General features: G+C 39.4%; 1 protein-coding gene across 5 annotated transcripts in view; it reads right to left on the reverse strand.

Annotated features, from left to right (window-relative positions):
* Positions 1-27,056, reverse strand: part of CDKAL1 (CDK5 regulatory subunit associated protein 1 like 1) — a 636,452-nt gene extending 609,396 nt beyond the window's left edge. The window contains exons 1-4 of one of the 5 annotated variants that reach the window (XM_055322912.1): positions 26,593-27,056; positions 25,712-25,835; positions 8,793-8,967; positions 7,432-7,544 (exon numbers count right to left, since the gene is read on the reverse strand). In XM_055322912.1, coding sequence (XP_055178887.1) covers positions 7,432-7,544; positions 8,793-8,962 — 283 coding nt within the window. In that variant the 5' untranslated portion in view covers positions 8,963-8,967; positions 25,712-25,835; positions 26,593-27,056. Of the gene's footprint in view, positions 1-7,431; positions 7,545-8,792; positions 8,968-15,234; positions 15,353-25,703; positions 25,836-26,592 lie in introns of all 5 variants that reach the window. The other 4 variants (XM_055322911.1, XM_055322913.1, XM_055322910.1 and 1 more) reach the window with 4 other exon arrangements.
* Positions 27,057-27,635: the final 579 nt, after the last annotated feature.

The raw sequence follows: 27,635 nt of genomic DNA on the forward strand, positions 1-27,635 counted from the left end.
GGTTTCAGCTCAGGTCATGATCTCAGGGTAATGGGATCAAGCCCTGCAATGTGCTCCACACTCAGCATAGAGTCTGCTTGACCTCACCCTCTGCTCCTCTCCAGCTCATGCACTCGCTCTAATAAATAAATAAAATCTTAAAATAAAAAAATAAAAAAAAAAGAAAAAGAGTATGGTACTGGAATAAATATACAGACATAAATCAATGGAATAGAACAGGAAACCCAAAAAGAAACCCATAATTACACAATTAATTTTCAACAAAGGAAGAACAAATATCCATGGGAAAAGCAGTCTCTTCAACAAATGGTGTTGGGAAAATTGAACAGCAACGTGCAAAAGAATGAAACTGGGCAACTCTATTATGCCATACACAAAAATAAATTCAAAATGAATTGAAGACCTAAATACGAAACCTGAAACCATAAAAATCCTTGAAGAGAACACAGGCAGTAATTTCTCTGACATTAGTCATAGCAATATTTTTCTAGATAGGTCTCCTGAGGCAAGGGGGAAAAAAGCAAAAATAATCTATTGGGACTATATCAAAATAAAGGCTTCTGCACAGCAAAGGAAACAATCAACAAAACTGAAAGGCAACCTACAGAATAGAAGAAGATATTTGCAAATGACAGATCCAATAAAGGGTTAGTACCCAATCGTATAAAGAACTGATACAGGGGGATCCCTGGGTGGCTCAGCGGTTTAGCGCCTGCCTTCGGTCCAGAGTGTAATCCTGGAGTCCCAGGATTGAGTCCACATCGGGCTCCCTGCATGGAGCCTACTTCTCTCTCTGCCTATGTCTCTGCCTCTCCCTTTGTGTGTCTCTCATGAATAAATAAATATTCAAAAAAAAAAGGGGTTTAAAAAAAAATAAAAGAAGATTATTCACCATGACCAAGTGGGATTGATCCCAGGGATGCAAGGGTGGTTCAACACTCGTAAAACAATCAACATGATAGAACACATCAACAAGAAAAAGAACAAGAACCATATGATCCTGGGGATCCCTGGGTGGCTTAGCGGTTTGGCGCCTGCCTTTGGCCCAGGGCGCGATCCTGGAGTCCCGGGATCAATTCCCGCATCGGGCTCCCGGCATGGAGCCTGCTTCTCCCTCCTCCTGTGTCTCTGCCTCTCTGCCCCCCCCCTCTCTCTCTCTCTCATAAATAGATAGATAGATAGATAGATAGATAGATAGATAGATAGATAGATAGATAAATCTTTAAAAAAAAAAAAAAAAGAACCATATGATCCTCTCAGCAGATGCAGAGAGGGCTGCCTGAGTGGCCCAGCGGTTGAGCATCTGTCTTTGTCTCAGGTCGTGATCCTGGGGTTCCGAGATCAAGTACCACATTGGCCTCTCTGTAAGGAGCCTGCTTCTCCCTCTGCCTATGTCTCTGCCTCTCACTACGTCTCTCATGAATAAATAAAAAAATCTTTAAAGAAAAATAGATGCAGAGAAAGCATTTGACAAAATACAGCATCCATTCCTGATCAAAACTCTTCAGAGTGTAGGGATCGAGGGAACATTCCTCAATATCTTAAAAGCAATCTATGAAAGCCCACAGCAAATATCATTCTCAATGGGGAAAACCTGAGAGCCTTTCTCCTAAGATCAGGAACATGACAAGGATGTCCACTCTCACCGCTGTTATTCAACATTGTACTAGAAGTCCTAGCCTCAGCAATCAGGCAGCGAAAAGAAATAAAATGCATTCAAATCTTCACAGATGACATGATACCGTATACAGAAAACCCAAAAGACTCCATCCCAAGGTTGCTAGAACTCATACAGCAATTCAGCAATGTGGCAGGATACAAAATCAATGCCCAGAAATTAGTGGCATTTCTGTACACTAACAACGAAACTAAAGAAAGAGAAATTAAGGAATCAATCCCATTTACAATTGCACCCAAAACCATAAGATACCTAAAGAATAAACCTAACCAAAGAGGTAAAGGATCTATACCCTAAAAACTATAGAACACTTCTGAAAGAAATTGAGGAAGACACAAAGAGATGGAAAAACATTCCATGTTCATAGATTGGAAGAATAAATATTGTGAAAATGTCTATGCTACACAGGACAATTTATACATTCAACCCAATCCCTACCAAAATACCATGGATGTTCTTCACAGAGTTGGAACAAATCATCTTAAGATTTGTTTGGAATCAGAAAAGACCCCAAATAGCCAGAGGAATATTAAAAAAGAAAATCAATGCCAGGGGCATCACAATGGCAGATTTCAAGCTGTATTACAAAGCTATGATCATCAAGACAGTATGGTACTGGCATAAAAACAGACACATAGATCAATGGAACAGAACAGAGAACCCAGAAATGGGCCCTCAACTCTATGGTCAACTAATATTTGACAAAGCAGGAAAGAATATCCACTGGATAAAGGATGGTCTCTTCAATAATGGAATTGGGAAAATTGGACAGCCACGTGCAGAAGAATGAAACTAGACCATTCTCTTACACCAGACACAAAGATAAACTCAAAATAGATGAAAGATCTAAATGTGAGACAAGAATCCACCAAAATCCTAGAGGAGAACACAGGCAACACCCTTTTTGAACTTGGCCACAACAACTTCTTGCAAGATACATCTTTGAAGGCAAGGGAAACCAAAGCAAAAATGAACTATTGGGACTTCATCAAGATAAGAAGCTTTTGCACAGCAAAGGATACAGTCAACAAAACTAAAAGACAACCTACAGAATGGCAGAAGATACTTGTAAATAACATATCAGATAAAGGGCTAGTATCCAAGATCTATAAAGAACTTATTAAAATCAACACCCAAACAATCCAGTCATGAAATGGACAGAAGACACGAACAGAAATTTCACCAAAAATGACACACACATGGTTCCTCAAAGAGTTAAAAACAGAGCTACCCTACGACCCAGCAATTGCACTACTGGGGATTTACCCCAAAGATACAGATGTAGTGAAATGCTGGGACACCTACACCCCAATGTTTATAGCAGCAATGTCCACAGTAGCCAAACTGTGGAAAGAACCATGATGTCCTTTGACAGTTGAATGGATAAAGAAGATGTGGTCTATATATACAATGGAATATTACTCAGCCATTAGAAAGGATGAATACCCACCATTTGCTTTGATGTGGATGGAACTGGAGGGTATTATGCTGAGAGGAAGTCAATCAGAGAAGGAAAATCATCATATGATTTCACTCATACAGGGAATATAAGAAATAGTGAAAGAAACTATAAGGGAAAGGAGGGAAAATGAGAAAAATTAGAGAGGGAGACAAACCATGAGAGACTCCTAACTCTGGGAAACAAAGGGTGTGGAAGGGGAGGTAGGTAGGGGGTTGGGGTAACTGGGTGACGGGCACTGAGGAAGGCACTTGATGGGATGAGCACTGAGTGTTATACTTTACGTTGCCAAATCGAACTTCAATAAAAACAAAAAAAAATACAAATAAATATGATAAAGTAAACAAAATATCCCTAACATATTTCTAAGTGAGAGCTATCCCTAAAGCAGTAACCTTGGGAGACTTATTCCACTACTGGAATAAGCAATAGTTACGAATTCTTTGATGAAATTATAGGAGTTGTGAGATTCTGAAAAGACCCAAAAACAATAAGAATCACAGCTATAAATATTTTTTGAAACTCTTCTACAGCAGTTTTCAGAATCTATTAAGATTAAAAAACAGCTTACTCTTATCTAAAACTGCCTTGTTCAACATTAAACCACATACTTAATTTATTGGCTTCAAATGACCTATGATTAGTCTAACATTACATGTACTCTGAAAATATGAAGATCTGCCACCAGTAGAGGACACTGAAAATACTTCCCCAGCATCTCCAAAGAAATAATCCAAGAACAATACCCAAAGGCAGCATAATCGGGGAGAGAAAAAGTTCAGTCTATAAAAATTGCTTATTTGAAGAAACAACACCCTTATAATGTATGCATTCAAATCATGTTTCTTTAAAAAGTCATGGTACCAGGGCACCTGGGTGGCTCACTGGATGAGCGTCTGCCTTCAGCTCAGGTTGTGATCCTGGGGTCCTGGGATCAAGTACCATATCAGGTTCCCCACAGGGAGCCTGCTTCTCCCTCTGCCTATGTCTCTGCCTCTCTGTCTCGAATGAATGAATGAATGAATGAATGAATAAATAAGCAAGCAAGCCATGGTACCTATAGGGACACTTTCACTGTTTTCCATGCATCTATGTATACATGATACAATTAATTGTTCTGAGTTTTAGGGAATTCCATCATTTTGCCTTGGTAGGTCTCATTCTTTGAAATGAGAAACTAGCGAGCACTATTTTATAACTTATGAAGCATCTTTTCCCTCAAAATAGGAAGGGTTTGAAAGTAGCACTGGACAAGAATTAACTGCTCAGAGTTAAGCCTCTATGAGATTTCACTATGTGATAATTATGTTCCCAGATTCCCAAAGTTAAAGATTTTTATTTATTTATTCATGATGGAGAAAGAGAGAGACGGAGACAGAGACACAGGCAGAGGGAGAAGCAGGCTCCATGCCGGGAGCCTGACGCGGGACTCGATCCCGGGACTCCAGGATCATGCCCTAGGCCAAAAGCAGACGCCAAACTGCTGAGCCACCCAGGGATTCCCCCCAGATTCCCAAAGTTAAAAGCAATTTCAAGTATATACCAATATAATCTCTCTTTTGTCCCCAAATAGTAAAACTATCTATTATTGGGAAGTGAAAGCTAATTTTTAATTTCTTGTGTACTTTTTTCAATAATCTGTGCATATTTTACATAATCTATATTTATACCTATTTGACATCAAGTAATCAAGTATAAAGTTAAAACAAATTTTTAATATTAATTGATTAATAAAACATTTGATTAATAAAACACTTGATTAATAAAACATTTTAAATTACTTAACAATAATAATTTTTATAAAATCCTACCACTCCACAATAATGAAAGACTACTGGTACAGATAACCCAGAAATTACTCATCTCATATATTTAATCTAAGTATAAAATCGAAATATAAAATATATTTAAGTGTCCTACAAAAGCTACTATTGTTCATACTTCCTGGGCCTACAGAGCCTGACTGGTGAGGAAAGTGACTCCACCACAGTCTGCTGTATGCCAGTCAGCCTAGAATTAGACACAGTCTATAAATTTCTAAAATGGGGGCATTCCACAGTACATAACATTAATAGAAATATATATAGGTAATGCAACTATATAAAAATGATATACCACAGTAATAGGAAAAATAAATTTCATACTCAAGTGATTGCTTCCTTAATTCTCTCTCTTTACTATTCCCAAATAAGAAGCCAGAACTGCGTATACATAACAAAACTCTGTATAAATACATCAGGACTATTGTTCTACTTTTATTATTTAGAAAAGTATTGTCATAAGACCAAATACAAACTGCTAATGGGCTAAAATTTAAATTAAAATGTATTAGATATTTAATACCACCTAGGGAAAAAAAATCAAGCTCATTTTTTTAATATTTTAGGAAATATCTTATAGGCTATTGTCTTAACACTCAAACTGCACCATCAGAAGGTATTAAGACAAACTCACACTAATTTACACTAAAAATTACTAATGAATACAAAAAAATTCCTTTTTGAGATAAATAATTCTAAAAGCACATTTTGACACTTTTATCTAAGAAAATTTTTAAGGGTGACTTTACTGTCTAAAGAATAAGTTATCAAAAACACAAGTTAAGACATTAGGACCATTTAGCTGCTGAAGGAAGAAGTGAGTTTCCAATCCTTCCAAATTCTCACAGGCCATATGGAGGCTAGGACTCTGCCGATCACACAGGCAGAGGCAACTGTGAGGTACAGAACAGTAGTCAACAGCAGTGTTTTAATGAGATGGAGACTCCACACTGTCTGGGTGATTTAAGGCAGGACAGCACACAATCCTTCCATTCTCATTCATAAAGTAGGGATGCCGTTATTTCCTCATCTTCCTCCAGAAATCAAGCATGCTAACATACATGAAGCACTGGGTTAGTGCTTGTCACAAATTCAGGCCCCATTTAACACACGTGCTAATAAATACAGTAACACAGATACATATACATGCCATGTACTATATATACCTATTTGCTAGTGTGGTCCACTGAGAGAACCCAGAAGCAGGGACACTTCACAGTGGCAATAAACACACCGAATGTCCACAGCTCTCATCTGGTTCTAAACACCATTCTTCTTATGAAAGTGATCAGGACTCCCTGGAAAAGTGGTTGCCTCCAAAGCTGGGGATGGGAAGATATGAGACTAGGACATCGTGTGGTGTCAGAAAATCAGGAAGTGCTCAGAAAGAATGGGTGCATGTTGAGAAGACACAGGTGCCAGCCTGAACAAGGTCCTAATTTTTTTAATATAAGTTCCTAAGGCGAAAGCTGGAACAACGGGAGCAGCAAATTAACAATGATAGTGTTGGACTGTAGCCCAAAGAACTGAAAAATCAACATGGAAGTTCATACTGATACATATAAAGGAAACAGGGGAGAAAGGATAGTCTTTCTTTACAGAATTCCAATTAATAACTGTGGAAGAAGAAAATGATAATCATTCAACAAACTGTAATGACTGTTGCAAACTAGTTGCATGGACAGATACTAAAATTCTCAGACACTAAAAATAGTAGAGAAAAGGCTGAGGAGAAACAGGATATTTACTAATCGCAATGAGAAAAAACAGTAACTTTCCTGTGGAGAAGTCTGGCAGACACGGTCCACTGGTCCTGACTCATTATGAACTCCTCCGCCCCCGGCCCCCAATCTGATGTATTGGGAAGAACTCAAAGTACCCTTCTTGCCAAGACTGCATACAGAACCTTATTCTAATCACATCCAACAAACCCAAGTTGAGGGACATTCTACAATATAACTAATAACTCGGTTTTCCTCAGAAGTTCACAACACAAAGGACAAGAAAAAATTGAGAAACTGTCACAGACTGAAGTAGACTAAGAAGACATTACAAATAAATATAAAGTGAGAGCCTAGATCAGATCCTGGAACAAAAGGACATAAATGGGAAAAGAGCAAAACTCAAATAAGATCTGCAGTTGAGGTAAAAGCAGTGCTCTAATGGTAACTGCCCAGTTTATAATTACAGTATAATTACGTTACATGTTAATATTAGGGGAAGGTGGGTAACAGACACATAAACTGTAATTTTACCACTTTTCTGTAAGTCTAAATTCATTTCAAAATAGTTTTTTGAAGTATTTCTAAAATATCTGTAATTATCTAGACAGTGTATAATAGCTATCATTTTGTTTTGCCTTAAAATCATTAAGTTTTGTTAAAATATGCTTTAACTGCTGAAGCTAAAATATCTAACTAAAAAACTTAGCTCTGAAATATTTAATCAATAAAATACATTACAGTTCTCATTACCTGTAATTTCATATCCATAAGCAGCTAGTTGTCCAGCCATATATTCTCCATCTGAATTATTATGAGAACAACCCCATGTTCGCATCCAAATTTTCTGTATGCCTGGAATGGTGCTATTAAACAATCAATTAAAAAAAAATAATAAGTCTCATCAGAGGATTTTCAGAACCAAAAAACACAATATGATTTCCGGGCATATTATTCAAAAGCACACAGCAATCCATTCACAATCTATTCATGAAATGCACCAACTTAATCCACAATCAAGTGTTAAACCAAGCCTACAATCAAGATAAAATAACCACAGAATTCTAATTGAAGACTCTCTACATAACAAGATCTCCCTTTTTCTCCAAACTGTATCTTAAATTCAGTACTACTGAAGTTCTATCACAAAGTTAAACTCCTAGAAAGATAAATACAAACAATAGCAAAGAAAATGGTTCTAGCAACAGAAAGTACATCCACCTGCTGACTCCTACATATTAGTTACAATCTTTATTTTATAACTTATAGATATAAATAGCCGAATCAAAACAGAAAAACTATCACCCTATAGCATCATAATTAAAAGTTTTTATTCCATACACAAAAATAGAGTTATAAAAATATAATATTTTTAGGAAGAAAGGAAAGGGCTTTCAACTTTGTCATAATAATTTAAAATTAAATAGTAATTACCTTAAAGACATATTCAAAACAAATTTGATAAATTTCAGGCATTAAAATATAAGAAAAGTTTAAGTTTGCAGATTTTAAAAACTTACTGTTCCAAACAAAATAATGAAGTGTATTAAAACTTTCAACACTTTCCTATCTAAACAAATGTAGGCATATTTGTTTAGACAAACAACTGCATAATCTTTTCCGGCTAAGTTATATTAGAATTTCACTCAACTACAGACCTAATAGAATAAATAGCACATGAATTTATTTCTGCCCAATGCCTTTAGCTTATCCATAGGCATTTGTAAATTTGTTAAGAAAAATGAAATACCCAAACCAACAGTGTCTCATAAGAATTACATATTCAAGTAAAGCTTTCAATTTGGAAGTAACACAACACTATATACCAGCTACAGTAATATCATCAAGAAGATCCTGAGGCAGTGGACATGGGGTGGGGGATTCCCACATTTGTGCTCAATAGTGCTCATGCCCCTGTCCTCAAGAAACATGCCATCTGACATCTTTTTATTTTTTTAAGCAATTACTATGTTAAATTTAAAACAATTCAAATAAATCTACATATCTGCTCTCAAAAGTTCAAACAATTTTCAGAAAGAGACATTACCTATATGACATAAGGGAGTACCAGTTTCTTCCCGGGTAGGATACTAAACATAATTTCAAGAGCTTACCTATCGCTTGGTGGACTGTTTTCCTCTTGCAAATACTTTTGGGTATTTCGTTTTCGTGCCTTTGGAACAATGTGCTTTCGTGCGGAATGCCTATCTTGTGGCTTTAAATCTCCCTGTGACACAATATCTTCTATGTCGTCCAATAGTGTGTCACAGGATGCAGAAGGCATCTTCTCTATAGGAAAGTTATAAATGATAGAAGCACATCAGAAATCTGTTTCATGTAGCATCACCTACAAAACATTCTTGGCTGATCTTCAGTCTAATAGAGCCTTTAGAGTTAACCTCAGGTTTACAGAAAATGCAAAAGATAAAGGAATGCAAGGAAACAATCAGATAAATCCTACTGATAATGGGACATCCCATCCTAAGGTTCAACTGGATCTAGTCCCTCAACAGATCACTATCATGGAGAAAAAAACAGGAAGGGGACTATTCATGCTTAGACTTAAAAGCATAACAACTAAATGTAATTCAAGTTCTTGGTTATATCCTACTTTGTCCAACCAGCTGTGAGATATTTTGCAGGCAACTAGGGACATGAGAATATGAAGTGGGTGTGAGAGTATACTAGGATATTACTATAAATCATTAGATGTAAAGTAGTCTTATGTTTAAAAATCTTATTTCTGACATTGTGTACGTGATTTTACTTTTTATTTACTATTTTTAGAAATCTTTCTAGAGATACGTATTAAATATTTGGAGAATAAATATCATTATGTCTGTAATTTATTTTAGAACAATAAAAATAGAGTAAGACATATAGGAAAACATTTACAAGTCTTAAATCTAAGAAACAGGTATATTGCTGTTACTTACTCTATTCTACTTTCCTGAATGTTCACAATGTTCAAAATTAAAAAAAGAAAATGTGGATACAGCTTCCAGGAGGATAGAAGAGACATACTTTTCCTTATCCCCCACTAAATACAACTAAAACAATGGACATTATATAAAAAATAAACATCAGAAGACTTTGGAAGGCTGAGAGAAGAAGGTAAACTGGCTAGGGACTTTGGAACCCAAGGAACAAAACAATGGTGAGTTGCTTGGTGTTTCTTTTGCCTCCTATATCCCAGACTTGAAGCTGAAGAAGCCAGCAAACCAATAGATGCAGACAATAAAAGCCACCCACAGGGGTGCCTGGTGGCTCAGTCAGTTAAGCGACTGAGAAAAATCAAATCAACCTTTTGGAAGAATCCACAAGCTGCTGCTATAAAAGCATGCACCCTCTGCTAAAGACCATCAGACAGCACTACAATCCAGACCGTCCATCTTGGACTAACTGTTCACAGTGACTGGCAGCCTTTCTCTGTTCTGGTCTAACTCACTCAACTTTTGAAATGCTTATTAGCAAACAAGAGTACAAATCACTTCAAAGATTAGAGACTAGGGGCACCTGGATGGCTCAGTACATTAAGCATCTGCCTTTAGCTCAGGTCATGATCCTGGAATCATTGGGCTCCCTGTGCAGCAGGGAATGTGTTTCTCCTTCTACCTCTGCCCCTGCCCACCCCTCGCTCGTGCATTCTCGCTTCACTTTCTCTTTCTCAAATAAATAAAATCTTTAAAAAATTAAAAAATAAAAATAAATAAAAGCCCCCCACAAAAGCCTGTTCTCTTTGCAAAGAACAAGAAAAGAGGTAGTCTAGTGAAACAGAAAACTTTTAGACAATAACAATTCTACCCCATAAAACAAAACAAAACCCACAAAACACAAAAGTATAGTCCCATCACCTGACTTCTGTTGAATCTGTAATGAGGCACCCCAACACACTGCACCAGGGTAGAATTAGAGAAGGCTAAGTACGAACCCTGGACTTCCAAATCAACCAACCAATCAATAATGAACCTCCAGCCCCATCCCAGTCAAGACCAAACTGATATACAAAATTAAATTCCTATCAAAATCCCAGCAAGATGTTTTGTAAGCATAGATAAGATTATTCTAAAATTTATAACGGAAAGGTAAAAAAATAAATCTGAAACAATTGTGAAAAAGGAATAGTGGGAAGAATTGGGCTGCTCAATTTTAAGACTTATTATACAGCAACAGTAATCAAGACTGTGTGGTATTGGTAGAAGAAGAGAAGTATGAATCACTAGAACAGAGAACCTGGAAATAGACCCACACAAATATGACCAAGTGATTTTTCACAGAAGTACAAAAGCAATTCAATGAAAGATAACCTATTACTGAAGCAATGGGACATTTATAGACCAAAAAATGAACCTCAATCTAAGTTTCATATCTTATACAAAAATTAACTCAAAATGTATCATGAACTTAAACGCAAAATATAACAAACACTATAAACTTTTAGGAACAATCATAAGAGAAAATCTTAGACCTAGAGCTAGGCAAAAAACTCTTAAACCTGACATCAAAAGCACAGTCCACAAAAAACAAAAAATTAATAAATCCAGACAACACCAAAATCTGCAAAAGACCCTTTTGAGAGCATAAAAAGTCAAGCTACCAAGTGGAAGAAAATTTTTAAAAACCATCTATCTGACAAAGGACTGGTATCTAGAATTCAAAACACAATAGTAAAGTGGTACCTAGCTGGCTTAGTTGGTGGAGCATGCATCTCTTGATCTCAGGGTTGTGAGTTTCAGCCTCATGTTGGGTGCAGAGACTACTTAAAAATAAAATCTTAAAAAAATAAAATCACAATAGCAAAAAAAAAAAAAATCCAATTAGAAAATGGACAAAAGACACAAAGACATTTCACCTAAGAGGATATACAGAAGGCAAATAAGCAAATTTGAAGACAGTCAACATTACTCCCATCAGAGAAATATAAACTTAAGCCACAATAAGGTGTCACTACACACCTATCAGAATGACTAAAAGAAAAAAAATGACAACACTAAAAGCTGACAAGGATGTATAGAAACTGACCACTCACACAATCTTAATGGGAACATCAAATAGCATAACCACTCTGGAAAACAGTTTGGCACTTTCTTAAAAAACTCATCACGTAACTACCATGTAACCTGGCAATTATATTTCTGAGGGTTTATCCAAGAGAAATAAAGACATATATTTCCACAAAAGCCTAAACACAAATGTTTGTAACACCTTTCTTTATAATAGTCAAACCCAGATGCCCTTCAGTGGGTGGAATGGTTAAACAAACTCTAGTACATCCATACCACAGAATACTGCTCAGCAATAAAGTTTTCCATTGATAGGTACAACAACCTGGATGACTCTCCAGAGAATTATGCTACATAAACAGAGCCAAGCCCAAAAGGTTGCATACTCTGGTTACATTTATATAACATACTTGAGGCTGAAGTTAAAAAATAACAGAAATGGGAAACACAACAGAGGTTACCAGGGACTAAGCAGAGGATGGGCAGGATATTAGTGAATGTGACTATAAGAAGGCAACATAAGAGATCCTTGGAGTGATGGAAATGTAGTTCTACATCCTATCAATGTCAGTATCCTGGCTGTGATACTATTTTACAGTTTTGTAAGATGTTACCATCAGGGAAAACTGGATAAAACTTACAGCATCTCTACATAATTTTTATTACTGTAAGTGAATCTACAGTTATGTGAAAATTAAGAAAAAACTATCTGGAAAGAAAAAGGAATATATTTTAGTACACTTACTGAAAATACTACTACTATGTTCAGACATGAATGAAGCAAGTGCTTCACAAGGTCATTCATTAACCATTCGCAACTCCTTGAGTTTGGTGGTGTTACTATCCTCACTTTAAGGAGCCATCTGAGGGGCGCCTAAGTGGCTCAGTCAGTTAAGTGGCCCCACATCGGGCTCTCCCTCTCCCTCTGCCTGCTGCTCTCCCTGTTTGTGCACTCTTTCTCTGTCAACTGAATAAAATCTTTAAAAAAATAAAAAATAATAAAGAGCCATCTGAAACAGAGAAGCTGACTTACCCAAAGAAGTACAACCATGCCAAATGAACCTAAGCCCATTTGCTGTGCAGCACCTGACTGCCTACCTAACGTAGGTACAATGAATGAATGACCACTATTCCTCATCTGGGTTGCCCACACCAGTATTAGAGATCTTAATACTCTCTGTTGGTCTCAGCCTAACAAATGTTCCCTCTCTTCATTTGCCAGACCCCAATCGTTTCATCAACAACTTTCAATTAACAGAGCAGCTTCTAGCCAGGATCATTTTGTGACCTTTACTGTAATGCACTCTTTACAACTATGACAAATTATGCCTCGTAAATCAGACAAACCTGTGTTCAAAGCTCAGCTCCTTTTACATTGGGAGTAACAGTAAAAAATGAGAAATAATGTAATCTAATAACGTAGTTAATACGAACACCACACAGTCGTGGTGGGGCTGCCAATCACAGGCCTCCTCCTTCCCTAGAAAAAGGAGTGGGACACATGACCAAAGCCTTTAAAGTAACCTAACCTATCCTCCTGGCCACAACAATTGGTTCAGGGGTGGACATGACAAGCCCAGACAATGAAAATCATCAAGAGGACTTCTACGGCAGAGCTAACAGAAAGATGAAAGATGGCTTCCCCTTTCACTGAAGTGGCTAAGTGGGAAGGATGTCAAACTGATGATGCTGGAGGCCGTGTTGCCTGCCATAGGACAGAAGCTACATAAGGAATTAAGCTTAATATAAGCTGGAGAGAGAAAGACCCATACTGACATTATTTGAGCACCTGGATCAAAGCCCTGCTCTGCCCAGTCATGTGAGCCAGTAAGTTCCCTTTCTGGCTTAAATTAGTTTAAATTGGGTTTTCTGCTCTTGCAAACAAGAGCCCTGGCCAACTCAGCAAATTAGAGAAGGGGAAATGAAGTAGGTTAGTCTTTCCAAAATTGGTTCTATTTATTTGAAATATTAAATGATCAGTGAAAAAAATGGTTTGTGGTCAAATATATTTAGGAAACTCTGCCTCCACAGAGATACCCAGTATTCATTAGTAGAGCAAAGACTGAAAAACTGCAGTAAAGAACCTAAAACTCATTTATCTTAGGAATCTTCTGAAAATTAATTTCTCACAGATCTTAATGAGGCTAAAGATGGTACCAAAAACAGAAGGCCTGAATGAAGTAGACCCTCAGATCCCCTCCCACATTCTGCACAGATGGATAACTTCCTTCTTTTACAGGGAAATGGTTCTCTGCCCATGTACTCTCCCCACCAATCTGTTCCTGTGAATGAATAGTCCACCCTACCCCCCACCCAAGAACAATCCTACTCTGATTTACTCAAGCACAGAGTCCCAGCAATGATTCCTCTTCCTGTATCATCACTGTCTCTCTACCAAATCATTACTATCTAGATATAAACATGCTGTTATTTCTCCCACTGAAAAAACAAAAACCGTATCTTGACCCCACTTCCTCCCCTTACTTTCCCGATGGTATTTCCCTTGAAGAAAAACTCCTTGTCCATTTGCAACAATGTGGATACAACTAGAGTGTATTATACTAAGTGAAATAAGTCAGCCTCAGAAAGACAAATACCATACGAGTTCTCACTCATATGTGGGATTTAAGAAACAAAACAAACAAGCAAAGGGGGAAAAAAGAGATAAAGAGACAAACTAAGAAACAGACTCTTAACTCTAGAGAAAAATCTGATGGCTACCAGAGGGGTGTTGGGGGAATGGGTTAAAGAGGTGATGGGGGATGAAGTAGAGCACTTATGGTGATAAGCACCAGATGTTTTATGAAAGTTTTGAGTCACTAAATTGTACCCCTGAATCTTATATTACACTGTATGTTAATTAAATGGAATTTAAATAAAAACTTTAAAAAAAAAAAAAAACAAGAGAAACTCCTGCAAGTTCCAAATCAAGATGGTGATGTAGGAAGACTCTGAACTTACCTCCTCCACAGAACACACCAAATTACACCTATTAATAGAACAAATCCTCCTGAAGAACTGCAGGCTGAGCAACTACTGAACAACTAAACACAGAATGGCAGGAGAACAGCAGGAAAGACAGAGTCATGGTAACAGGGAACCCCCACCCCCAACACTGTGAGTTACACGGGGAAGGGACAGTACTAAAGGACCAGGAACAGATCCCTCTGTCCTTGGGTACAATTAAAAAAGAAAAAAAAAAAAAAAACACAGTTTAAAGAAGCAACTAGCAAGGGCACCTGGGTCCCTCAGTTGATTAACTGTCTGCCTTCAGCTCAGATCATGATCCCAGGATCCTGGGATCGAACCCACGTAGGGTTCCCTGCTAAGCAGGGAATGTGTTTCTCCCTTTCCCTCTGCCCCTCTCCTGCTCATGCTCTATCGCTCTCACTTGTGCCCTCTCTCAAATAAATAAAATATTAGAAAAAAAAAAAAGCAACTAGCAGCATATAAAAGAGACAACACTAAAACTCTGCCAAGCAGCAGAGGAGCTGCAGGAAAGGCCTCTAGGTCAGAGGCACTGGGGACTACAAAGTTGATGCTCTCCCCTCACCTTTACAGCCCAGATCAGAACAGGGTCCAGATGCCACAGTAGGCAAGTCCAATCTCCCCAATGACACTGTGATTTCAGGAAGCACAGGATCCACAGACTCACATCAGCCCCAGACACACTAGGACACAGGAAAAAAAGCCATGACTGAAAAGGCCCAAGGAACTGCAGGAATAGTCTCTCCCTCTCCACCTCAAAAGCCAAGGCTGGCAGAAGAGATTGGTTGCCATAAGAAGTGGATTCCAACACCCTAACTGGAGGGTCCCAATGCCATAATTGGCAAGTCCAGTCGTCACAGGGAGCTTGTGACCTCAGGGAACCCAGTTCCACAAGCCTCCCAGCTGCCCTGTGGTGCCAGGGCAAAGAAAACAAGCTGCAGGTTCATGTTTTGTGTGTGTTTTAATTTTGACTATTTAACTTTATAAAATTTGGCTTATTTTCCTTCTATTTTTTTCTTTTTGGTTTTGTTTTCTTTCTTGTTCTCTTTTTTCTTTTTCTTCTCCCTTTTTTTCTCCTTTTTTTTTTTCTTTTTAAAATTTTTTGCCTTATCCTTTCTATAAAAAGCCATGGTTTGAAAGAGTAACTAGGCACATACACCACGGCTCCAGCCAGACAGCAAGTCAGAAAGCACACACAGTCTGCATAGAGGTCACCATACACAAGACTACTCTTTCAGCTTCTGGAGAACTAACCCTTTTGCCTAATCCACACAAACACAGAAGTCAAGCAAAATGGGGAGACAGAGGAATATGCTCCAAAAGAAAAAAACAAGAAAAAAGTCAATAAAATAATTAACTGCAACAGACTTAAAAAATATGCCTGAAAAACAATTTAAAAGATCATAAAGGTACTCACTGGGCTGGAAAAAAAAAGAGTGGAAGAACTTGCTGAGACCTTTAGTGAAGAGATAGAAAATATTTTAAAGAGCCAATCTGAGCTGAGCATACTACCAAATAAAAAACACACCGATGGAATCAACAATAGGTTAGAGGATCTGAAAAACATAGCAGCAATCTTGGGTACACAAGCTGAACAAAAGAGAGAAAAAAATTCTTATAAAATGATGAAAGATTAAGAGATCTCTTGGATAACATCAAGTGAATAACCATTCATATTAGAGGAGTCTCTTTTTTCAGCAGAAATTTTGCAGGCCAGAAGAGTGGGGCATGATATACTTAAAGTGCTGAAAGGAAAAAGCTCACAATCAATAATATTCTACACAGCAAGATTATCATTCAGATTCAAAGGAGAAATAGAGTTTCCCAGACAAACAAAAGATAAAGGAGTTTATCCCCACTAAGCCAGTCTCACAAAAAATGTTACAGGAACTTTTTTAAGTGGAAAAGAAATGGTCGTACTTAGACATAAGAAAAAGATGTAAAATATCACAACATATACACAAAATGTGGAGCAGGAAGTAAAAAGAAAAAGGGAAAAAGGAAAAAGATTTTTTCCTTTGTTTTTTTTTTAGAATGTGTTAAAACTTAAATGACCATCAAATTAGTATGAACTGCTCTTACTTAGCATGTTATATATGAACTTCCGGGTAACCACACACCTAACCTATAACAGACACACAAAAAATAAAGAGAAAGAAGGCCAAACAAAATACTACAGATACACATCAATCTCTCAAAGAAAGAGAGCAAGAGAAGAAAGGAACAAAGAACTACAAAAACAACCAGAAAACAAATTCTTTGAATGGCAGTAAGTACACACTTATCAATAATTACTTTAAATATAAATGGTCTAAATGTTCCAATCAAAAGACAGAGAGAATGTATTCTTTTTTAACATTTTATTTATTTGACAGACAGCAAGAGAGCACAAGCAGGGGGAGCAGCAGAGGGAGAGGGAGAAGCAGACTTCATACTGAGCAGGGAGCCTAAATGTGGGGCTTAGTCCCAGGACCCTAAGATCAAAGCTGAAACCAAGAGTCAAACAGTTAATCAACTGAGCCACTGAGGTGCCCCGAGAATGTATTAAAAGAAAGAGAGAGCATCTGGGCACGTGGGTGGCTCAGTTTATTGAGCACCCAACTTTTGGTTTCAGCTTAAGTTACCATCTCAGGGTCCTGTGATCGGGCCCCAGGTCAGGGTCCATGCTCAGTGCAGATTCTGCTTGTCCCTCTCCCTCTGTTCCTCCCCCTGCTTGCTTGCATTTGCCCTCTAACAGATAAATAAAATCTTAAAAAAAAAAAAAAGACCCATCTATATGCTGCCTATAAGAGACTCACGGCAAATCTAAAGACACACACAGACTGAAAGTAAAGGGATGGAAAACATTTGCCATGCATACAGAAGCCAAAAGAAAAAAAAATAAAAAAAAAAGCTAGGATAGCAATACTTATATCAGACAAAATAGACAAAACAACAACTATAATAAAAAACAAAGGACGTTACATAACAACAAAGGGATCAATCTAACAAGAGGATAAAATGATTGTTAAGTATCTGTGCACCCAACACCAAAGCACCTAAACAGATAAAGCAATTATTAGTAGATACAAAGAGAAAAATTAATGGTAATACAATAGTAGGAGACCTTAACACCTCACTTACATCAATTGATATATCATCTAGACAGAAAATCAACAAGGAAACAATGTATCTGAATGACACAATGGACCAGATGGACAAAACAGATATATAATATTCCATCCAAAATCACAGAATACACACTTTCTTTCCAAGTGCACATGGAACATTCTCCAGAATAGATAACATATTAGGCCCAAAAAGACAAGTCTCAATAAGTTTAAGAAGACTGAAATGATATCATGCATCTTTTCCAATTACAATGGTAAAAAAACTAGAAATAAATCAAAAGAAAAAAACTGGAAAAAAAACACACACATGGAGACTAAAGAACATGTTGTTTAGGGGCACCTGGGTGGCTTAGTCAGTTAAGCATCTGCCTTTGGCTCAGGTCATGAGCTCAGGGTCCTGGCGAGCCCCACACTGGGCTCCCTCCTTGATGGAGAGTATGTTTCTCCCTCTGCTCCTCCCCTCTTCTTGTACGTGTGTTCTCTCTCTCTCTCTCTCTCTCTCTCTCTCTTTCAAATAAGGAAATCTTTAAAAAAAAAAAAGAAATTTAAAAACTACATGAAGACAAATGAAAATGAAAAAACAGTCCAAATTCTATGGGACACAGCAAAAACGGTTCTAAAAGGGAAGTATATAGCAATACAGGCCTACCTCCAGCAACAGAAAACTCAATCTAGCTTTATCCCTATATGAACTAAAAAAAAAAGAACAAAGCCCAAAATGAGAAAAAAAGAGATAGCAAAGATCAGAGGAGAAATAAAAGACATAGAGACTAAAATAACATAAAAAAAAAAAAAGACCAATGAAACCAAGAGGTAGTTCTTGGAAAAAATAAACAAAATTGAAAAAAGGCAAAAGGGCCCAAATAAATAAAATGAGAAACTAGAGAGATGTAACAACTGACGCCACAGAAATACAAAGGGTTATAAGAGAATACTATGAAAAACTACATGCTAACAAAATGAACAACCTGAAAGAAATAAATTCCTAGAAACATACAATCTTCCACACTGAACCAAGAAGAAGTAGGTAACCTGAATAGACCAATTACGAGTAATAAAACTGAATTGATAATCAAAACACTACCAAAAAATAAAAGTACAAGGCCAGCTGGGTTCATGAGCGAACTCTACAAGACACTTAAGAACAATTAATAACTACTCTCCTCCAACTATTCCAAAAAACAGAAAAGGAAAGCTTCCAAATACATTTCATGAGGCTACCCTGATACCAAAACCAAAGACACCACAAAAAAAGGACATTATCTTTGATGAACATAGATGCCAAATTCTCCACAACATATTAGCAAACCTGGGACACCTGAGTGGCTCAGCGGTTGAGCGCTTGCCTTTGGCTCAGGGTGTGATCCCGGATTCCCAAGTTCAAGTCCCACATCGGGCTCCCTGCATGGAGCCCGCTTCTCCCTCTGCCTGTGTCTCTGCCTCTCTCTCTGTGTCTCTCATGAAAATATAAAACCTTAAAAAAAAAAAAAAAGAAAAATTAGCAAACCTCATAAAACAGTATATTAAAAAGATCATTCACTTCAATCAGATGGGTTTATTCCTAGGATGCCAGGATGGTTCAATACTCACAAATCAAACCACGTCATGAACCACATCAACATAACAAAGGATAAAAATCATATGATCAACTCAATAGATACAGAAAAAGGTATTTGACAAGATTCAACATCCATTCATGATAAAAACTCTCAACAAAATGGAATTAGAGGGAACATACCTAAACATAATAAAGACCATATATGGGGCAGCCCCTGTGGCACAGTGGTTTTAGTGCGGCCTGCAGCCTGGGGTGTGATCCTGGAGGCCCGGGATCGAGACCCACGTCGGGCTCCCTGCGTGGAGCCTGCTTCTCCCTCTGCCTGTGTCTCTGCCTCTCTCTCTCTCTCTCTCTCTCTCTGTGTGTATCTATGAATAAATAAATAAATAAAAATCTTAAAAGAAAAATAAAGTTTAAAAAAAAAAAAAGACCACATATGAAGGATTAAACCCACAGCCAACGGGAAGTGAAAATTTTCCCTCTAACGTTAGGAACAAGACATGGATGTCCATTCTTGCCACTTTTATTCAAAATAGTACTGGAAGTCCTAGCTACATGAGTCGGACTAGAGAAGAACGTAAGTGGCATCCATATTGGTAAAGAAGAAGTTAAGCTGACATTGTACACAGAAGACACGGTTCAGTTTTGGAAGACAGTATGTTTGTAGATGCATCTCCTAAGGCGAGAGAAACAAAAAAACTAACTACTGGAACTGTATCAAATAAAAAGCTTTTGCACAGCAAAAGAAATCATCACCAAAACAAAAAGGCAACCTAATGAATGGGGAGGATATTTGCAAAATGATATATCCAATAAGGGGTAACATACAAAACATATAAAAAAACTCATACATCTCAACACCAAAAAAAAAAAAAAAAAAAAAAATTCAATTAAAACATGAGTAGAAGACCTGGATAGACACTTTTCTGAAAACAACAGATGGCCAACAGACACATGAAATGATGCTCAATATCATTCATCATCAGGGAAGTGCAAAATGAAACCGCAATGAACTACCACCTCACACCTGCTAGAATGCCTAAAATCAAGAAGACAAAAATGAACAAGTTACTGGAGAGGATGTGAAGAAAAAGGAACTCTTGTGTGGTGTTGGTAGGAATGTAAATTGGTGCAGCTACCATGGAAATGAGTATGGAGGTTCCTCAAAAAATAAAAAATAGAAACATCACATGATCTAACAAATCCACTATTGGGTACTTACACAGGGAAAACGAAAACACTAATTCAAAAAGATATATGCACCCTATGTTTATTGCAGCATAATTTACAGTAACCAAGACATCAACTCCTGCATAGATCATTGCCATTGTCAGTCTCCCTGCTTCTACCCTTAATTCCCAAAGGACATTTCAGCCCAGGAGCCAGGGATTCCTTTAAAACTTAACTTCATCCCAAGCTTCAAACCAAAACCTGAGAATCGTATTCCATTCTCGGAGTAAAAACCCAAAATCGCTGCAAAGATCTGCAAGGACATATGTAATCAGCCTCCTGTCACCTCTCTGACCCTCTTTCCTATCATTCCCCCTCTCCTTCCACTCGACAACACATGGATGGGCTTCTTTGCTAGTTCATACTGACCAGTACACACTCATCCCCAGGTCTCAGTCTTGCCTGGGATGCCTTCAGAACTTTGTTCAAACATCACGTGAAATCTTTCTAAGCAACTCCCACCTCACCGTGTATACACACATGCTTGCCTGCCATTCCCCTTCCCTGCCTTGTTTACCACAGCAATTCCATTACCCGCTTAGACGTTTTCATTAGTTCTTGGTATCTCTTTCTACTAAAATATGTACTCCATGAAGATAAAGGATTTGAAGTTGTTGTTTTACTGGGAGAGAGATCTGATCTAAGTGTGCGTGTGAAGAGGGGGAGGCGCCGAGGAAGAGAGAATCCCAAACAGGCTCCATGCTCAGTATAGAGATGGACACAGGGCCCAATCTCAAAACTCCAAGACCATGACCTGAGCGGACATCAAGAGTCTGATGTTTAACCAATTGAGTCACCCAGGCGCCCCCCAAAGGTAAAGGTTTTTGAGTGCTCTGTTCACTGCTTTATCCCAAGTGGTGACTAAAATACATCTAGCACATTGCAGGTTCTCAAGAAATTTTTTTTTTTTTTACGTAGATGACCCGATCTAACAAGATAGGGCCCCTGGCTACTCCCTCTGTCCCAACTGTACTAATCCTTTTAGATCTTCTCTGAGCATGCCAAACAAGTCTCTGACTCACAGGTCTTCACACTTGTTTGTTTTTTCTGTGTGGAATATCATCCCCTAAATATTTGTATGGCTTGCTGACCACTTGTCTAATCAAATGACACCTCTTCAGAGAGGCCTTTCCTAACCACATCTAAAATAACCACCCAGAGTCCAAGCATCCACACACATTCACAATGACCTCTAACCTGATACCATAACTGCAGAACAGAATTCCATGTTTCGCACTGCAGTGTAAGCTCCATAAGGAACAAAGGCATTACCTCTGTTTTACCACTCTACCTATGACACCTAGAACAATGTCTGGCATAGAGCTGGCACACAGTAGTTGTTGACCAAATGAATGAATTAATAAAATGCTCACGGCAAATTGAGCTAGTCTCTCTATAACAGAGGAAGAAATTCTTAAACTGGATGATAGGTTGAAACAAATAGCTAGTAACTCCTAGAGTTTCTTCTGTCACTATAGTCTATGAAATAAATAAGGTGAGGGAGAAAGATTAAGACCAGGTAGTGTCTTCAAATGTTACCCAAGACCTACTGAAGGATTCTGAACTGAAGGACCCATTAAAAGCCCTATTTTTTCACTACATCATTTTTACATCTCATACAGCATTGTGCATGGATCCAAAGAAGGGAAAGAGAACAGAAAAAGAGGAGATGGGTCCCCTGAAGTAGACATTACAATATCACATAGTGAGGGAAGTAGGAAACATTGCTAAGCCTCTCATTTTACGGAACTGAAATCCAGAGAAAGAAAAAGATTTGTACACTGATTGAGCTAGAATTAGAACCCAGGCCTTCTCTCAACACCAAGCTCCCCCACCTATAGCTCTGCCCAATTGGAAAGCCCAAACCACGTAAGAGTCCAATGCAACGCTAAGAAATAAACACAATCCAGAAAAAGAGGCAAAAGAAAAACAGGCACTCAAGAAATGCAAATAGCCAATAAGCACTGGAAATAATGCTTGAGCACGACTAATAGCAACTGTTTAAAGAATATATTATTTTTTGTCTACCCTACTGATAAAAAAAATAACAACAGCAACAACAAAAGTCCTATTGTTGGCTGAAAGTATAGTAAAACTGGTAGATCCTTTCTGGAAGGTGTTCTAGCAATACCTATCAAACTTTAAAACATATATGTCCTTTGACCCAGCAATTCCATTTCTAGACATTCATTTTAGAGAAAGGAGATAAAAATAAAGCAGAGGATGGTAAATCTGGCTGCATATCATAAGCACGTTAGAACAATCTCACGCATCATTAATAAAATTTTTACTTACAACAAACTGGTAGAAGGAATTGTAAGTCCTCAGAAACTTATAAATGAGTAATAAGGAAATGAAAGTTTTAGACAAAAAAGAAAGCAAGACAATATTTAAGGGAACAAGTTCATGAGGTCTTTGTTCAAAAGATAGAGGAATTCAAGTTTGAGAAAGGGAATAAAAATCTGCAGCGGTTTAGCGCCGCTTGCAGCCCAGGGTGTGATCCTGGAGACCCGAGATCGAGTCCCACGTTGGGCTCCCTGCGTGGAGCCTGCTTCTCCCTCTGCCTGTGTCTCTGCCTCTCTCTCTCTCTCTCTCTCTCTGTGTCTCTATGAATAAATAAATAAATCTTTAAAAAAATAAATCTTCAGTGAAAAGGGAGATACTGAAAATGATGAAAGGAAAAATGAAAAAATACCCTACAGTAGTGTTACTTCCATGTGTGATTTATTAGGAGAGCTAATAAAGAAGTATCAAAGTAGTCTCATTCTGAATTAGAATCTCCAAGAGTGGAATTTAAGGACATTAATGCAAAACCTGCCCAGGTAATTCCATCCTTGATTGAAATCCACCATTCTCCCAGAGCGACGTTCTCAATCTTGAGTGCTCACTGTATTCACCTGAGTAGCTTTTGGAAATTGCCAACAATTGAGGGGTGCCTGGGTGGCTCAGTTGGTTGAGCATCTGAGCTTTGGATCAGGTCATGATCCTGAGGTCCTGGGATGGAGCCCCGCATCAGGCCGTCTGCTCAGCAGGGGTCTGCTTTCTCCCTCTGCCTTTCAACCTCCAGCCCCAACCCCTGCTCGCGCTCTCTCTCTCTCTCTCTCTCTCTCTCTCAAGTAAACAAATAAAAATATCTTTAAAAATTTTACCAAAAATTGACCCTCAGGGCAGTTGAATCAATCATGAGGAATAAGGGTGCCTAGCAGGCTCAGCAGGTAGAGGGCAGTACTCTTGATCTCAGGGTCATGAGCTGGAGCCCCACATTGGGGGCAGAGATTACTTAAAAAAAAAAAAAAAAATCTTGGGGAAAAGATCCTGGGAACAGATAAACTGTCCAGCAGTTCTCATGTGTGTAGCCATATTGTAAACTACAGTTCTACGCCAGTAATTTTCATCATGGTTCCCAGCTAGGATGATTAGCATCACTGGGAAGCTTGGAAGAAATGATAATTCTTGGGCTCCACTCCAGACCTACTGAATCAGATACTCTGAGTAAAACCCAGCAATCTTTAACAAGTCCTCCAGGTGATCGTGATGTGCACTAAAGTTTGAAAATTTTTATCCTAGTTATTCTTTCATAACATACCTCACATACCAAAATTAACTCAAGATGAACCACAGACCTAAATTTGAAAGCTAACCCTATAAAAGTCTTAGAAGAAAACATAGATGTAAATCTCCATGATGTTAGATCAAGCATTCTTGGTTTCTTAGTTATGACACCAAAAGCACAAGCAAGAAAAGAAAAAAACACTGGACTTCACCAAAATTAAAAATTTTTATGCTTCAAAGGACAACACCATCAAGAAAGTGAAAGGACAATTCATACAATTAGAGAATATATTTGCAAATCATGTCTTTTTTTAATAATTTTTGTTCTCCATTTTATGATCTCATTCATTTGGGGAATATAAATAATAGTGAAAGGGAATATAAGGGAAGGGAGAAGAAGCGTGTGGGAAATATCAGAAAGGGAAACAGAACATAAAGACTCCTAACTCTGGGAAACGAACTAGGGGTGGTGAAGGGGAGGAGGGCGGGGGGTGGGGGTGAATGGGTGACGGGCACTGGGGGGGGGGCACTTGACGGGATGAGCACTGGGTGTTATTCTGTATGTTGGCAAAGTGAACACCAATAAAAAATAAATTATATAAAAAAATGATTTTTGTTCTTTTTATTTTTTTAAAGATTTTATTTATTTACTCATGAGAGACACAGAGAGGCAGAGACACAGGCAGAGGGAGAAGCAGGCTCCATGCAGGGAGCCCGATGTGGGACTCGACCCCAGGATCCCCGGGGTCAAGATCTGAGCCAAAGGCAGATGCTCAACCGCTGAGCCTGGACTTCCCGCAAACCATATTATCTGATAAACATCTAGTGTCAGAATGCAAGCATTACACAAGTCAACAATAAAAAGACAACCCAGTGCAAAACATGGCAAAAGATACGAATACATATTTCTCCAAAGAAGGTATACAAATGGCCAATAAGCATATGAAAAGAGGTATCATTAACTATAAGGGAAACGCAAATCAAAACCACAATGACAGGGATCCCTGGGTGGCTCAGCGGTTTAGCGCCTCCCGCAGCCCAGGGCCTGATCCTGGAGTCCCGGGATTGAGTCCCAGGTCGGGCTCCCTGCGTGGAGCCTGCTTCTCCCTCTGCCTGTGTCTCTGCCTCTCTCTCTCTCTCTCTGTGTGTGTGTGTGTGTGTGTGTGTGTGTGTGTGTGTCTAATGAATAAATAAAAATCTTAAAAAAAAAAAAAAAACCCACAACGACATACCACTCCAGACCCACTAGGATGGCTAAAATAGACACAAAAGCATCAACTACAATGCAGATTAGACCACCCAGAAAGAAAAAGGCTTAACAACCAAGCCCTGAGGATCTCCGAATTTAACCGCCAAATAGAAGAGAACCAGCGTATAATAGAGACCAAGAAGCAGCAACCAGAAAAGCAGAAAATCAGCAGGGGACAGAAGGCGACGGAAGAGAAGATGTCGATGAGGCCGGGAAGGTCAATGCTCTTGAATGAAGTGAAGAGTTAAAAGCCAACGAAAATGTCTCCCAGACTCAGTGCTATGGCATCATATGGAAAAGATGGCATCTCCACACAACCAGGGTGGCAACGTTACTAGGAAACTGGGCTGCCTTTCTGAACGTTCCGATGTGCAACGCTCCACTCCAGCACGGAAGCTCCGAGATACAGAAAGGAGTCCCTTGAGCACCTAACTCTTGATCAGTCAGTCTCAAGTCGTCTGGAAAGTCTGGAAAATAAAGACCGATTAGAAAAAGCGAGCTCCCAAGCAAGTCCACAAAACCACAGTAAGAACTCCTTAAAACTAGCTCGAGGAGACGAGACTTCGTGAGAGGCGGTTTTGCAGGCAGAGCAGGCCGACGTTCCGCCCTGCTCCCGCCTCGCCAGCGAGGGGCTCCGCGGCGTCTACCCGCCGCCGGGACGGGCCGCGACGGCGACCCGGGGGCCGGCCGCGGCCACAGGCCCCGCCCGGCGCTAGGACCCGCCGGCGATATCCGAGTCCTCCCCACCCCCAGACGGAAACGGGGCGGCGGGGCGGGGGTACGGGTCGTCCCCCGGGATTCGGAGACTGCACGAGCAAAAGGGGACAAAAGTGGAAAACACAGAAATAAAAGGCACTGGCGCGCCAGTCTCGCCAGCAACTCTACGTAACTGCGAAAGCCTTACGTTGGTGGGTCCCATCCCACCAACTCGGCTCAGGAAGCGTGAGAACCCCCAGGATCCGATGTGGCCGGAAGGAACGAGGTCGCCCGCGCACCCGGCGGCCGGCCCTGCGCTGCGGCCCCTCGAGCGACGCCTGCGTCCTCCCTCGGGCAGCCCCGACCCCCGCGGCCAGGTCTCCTTCCAACTACGAAACAAGCCAGCAAACGGCCCGAGAGTGCCCGACACTGGAGAAACAGAGCTCCGCCGTTAGAGGAACGCTAGCGGCACTCTGCCCCGCACCGACGCACCCGCCACGCTCGCCGAGAGACGGGGAAGCCACACACCAGCCCGAGGACACGATCCACACGCCGTCCTCCGCAGACGGGAGACCCTTCAGCTGGAGCTCGCCATGACACGTACGTCCCGCCACGCCTCTGTGCGCATGCTCGGCGACGGTGGCCCGGAGACGGCAAATTGCGTCGTCGCCGAAAGTGCGAGTTCGGGTCGCCCTTATTTCGGTGAAAAGGTTAGCCTTGGAATTCCTTTGGTTGCGAGAGTGAAAGCAGACAGCAACACCTCGGGTTCTTAGAATCGACTGATAGCTGTCTTCTGCCGGACTCTTACCCTGTGTCAGGCACCGCGTTAACCACTTAACATAAACATTCTCTCCCAACTTACTGTTTTTTTTTTTTTTTTAAAGATTTTATTTTTTGATTCGTGGCACACCGAGGCAGAGACACAGGCAGAGGGAGGGAGAAGCACACTCCCTGCAGGGAGCCCGAGGCGGGACTCCATCCCAGGACTCCAGGATCAACATCTGAGCCACCCAAGTGCCCCCGACTTATTATTATTATTATTATTGTCATTATCATTATTATTATTATTTTACGAAAGGGGATACGAAGGGTAAGTGCTTGCCTAAAGCTACTCTACTAGTAGTGACAGTCCTCTGTGCTGAGTTCAACTTTGCCCAACTCTGAAAGAACCTGCTCATTTCATTACATTTTACTTTCTTCCTCAACGTGTGGTGAAAAGTGGTCACGTTGGAAAGAGAGTAGAAAAGGACAAAATCCAATTGGATTAAACCGTGTAGACCGTTTAACAGCAAGCAAGGTTCTGGGGGTTGTTTGTTTGTTTGTTTTTCAAGGCTTCGAAGACATTTTAGCAGAAAGAACTTTCATGGACTTGACTGATTCTGACCTATTGCTTCCATGTGTTTTCTCACTTTATCATTGTTTACCCAAAACATTGTGCTTGACCTTGTTTCCTGAAAGAGCATCTCTGCTTTAAAAAATGGAGACAGTTGGCCATGAAAAAGAAGACAGAAATAGTGAGCTTTATTCCAGGGGCAATTCCTTCTAGTTACAATGCCATCCTTTGCTCACCA

Source organism: Nyctereutes procyonoides, unplaced genomic scaffold (genome assembly GCF_905146905.1).
Source record: "Nyctereutes procyonoides isolate TBG_1078 unplaced genomic scaffold, NYPRO_anot_genome, whole genome shotgun sequence".
Taxonomy (NCBI): domain Eukaryota; kingdom Metazoa; phylum Chordata; class Mammalia; order Carnivora; family Canidae; genus Nyctereutes; species Nyctereutes procyonoides.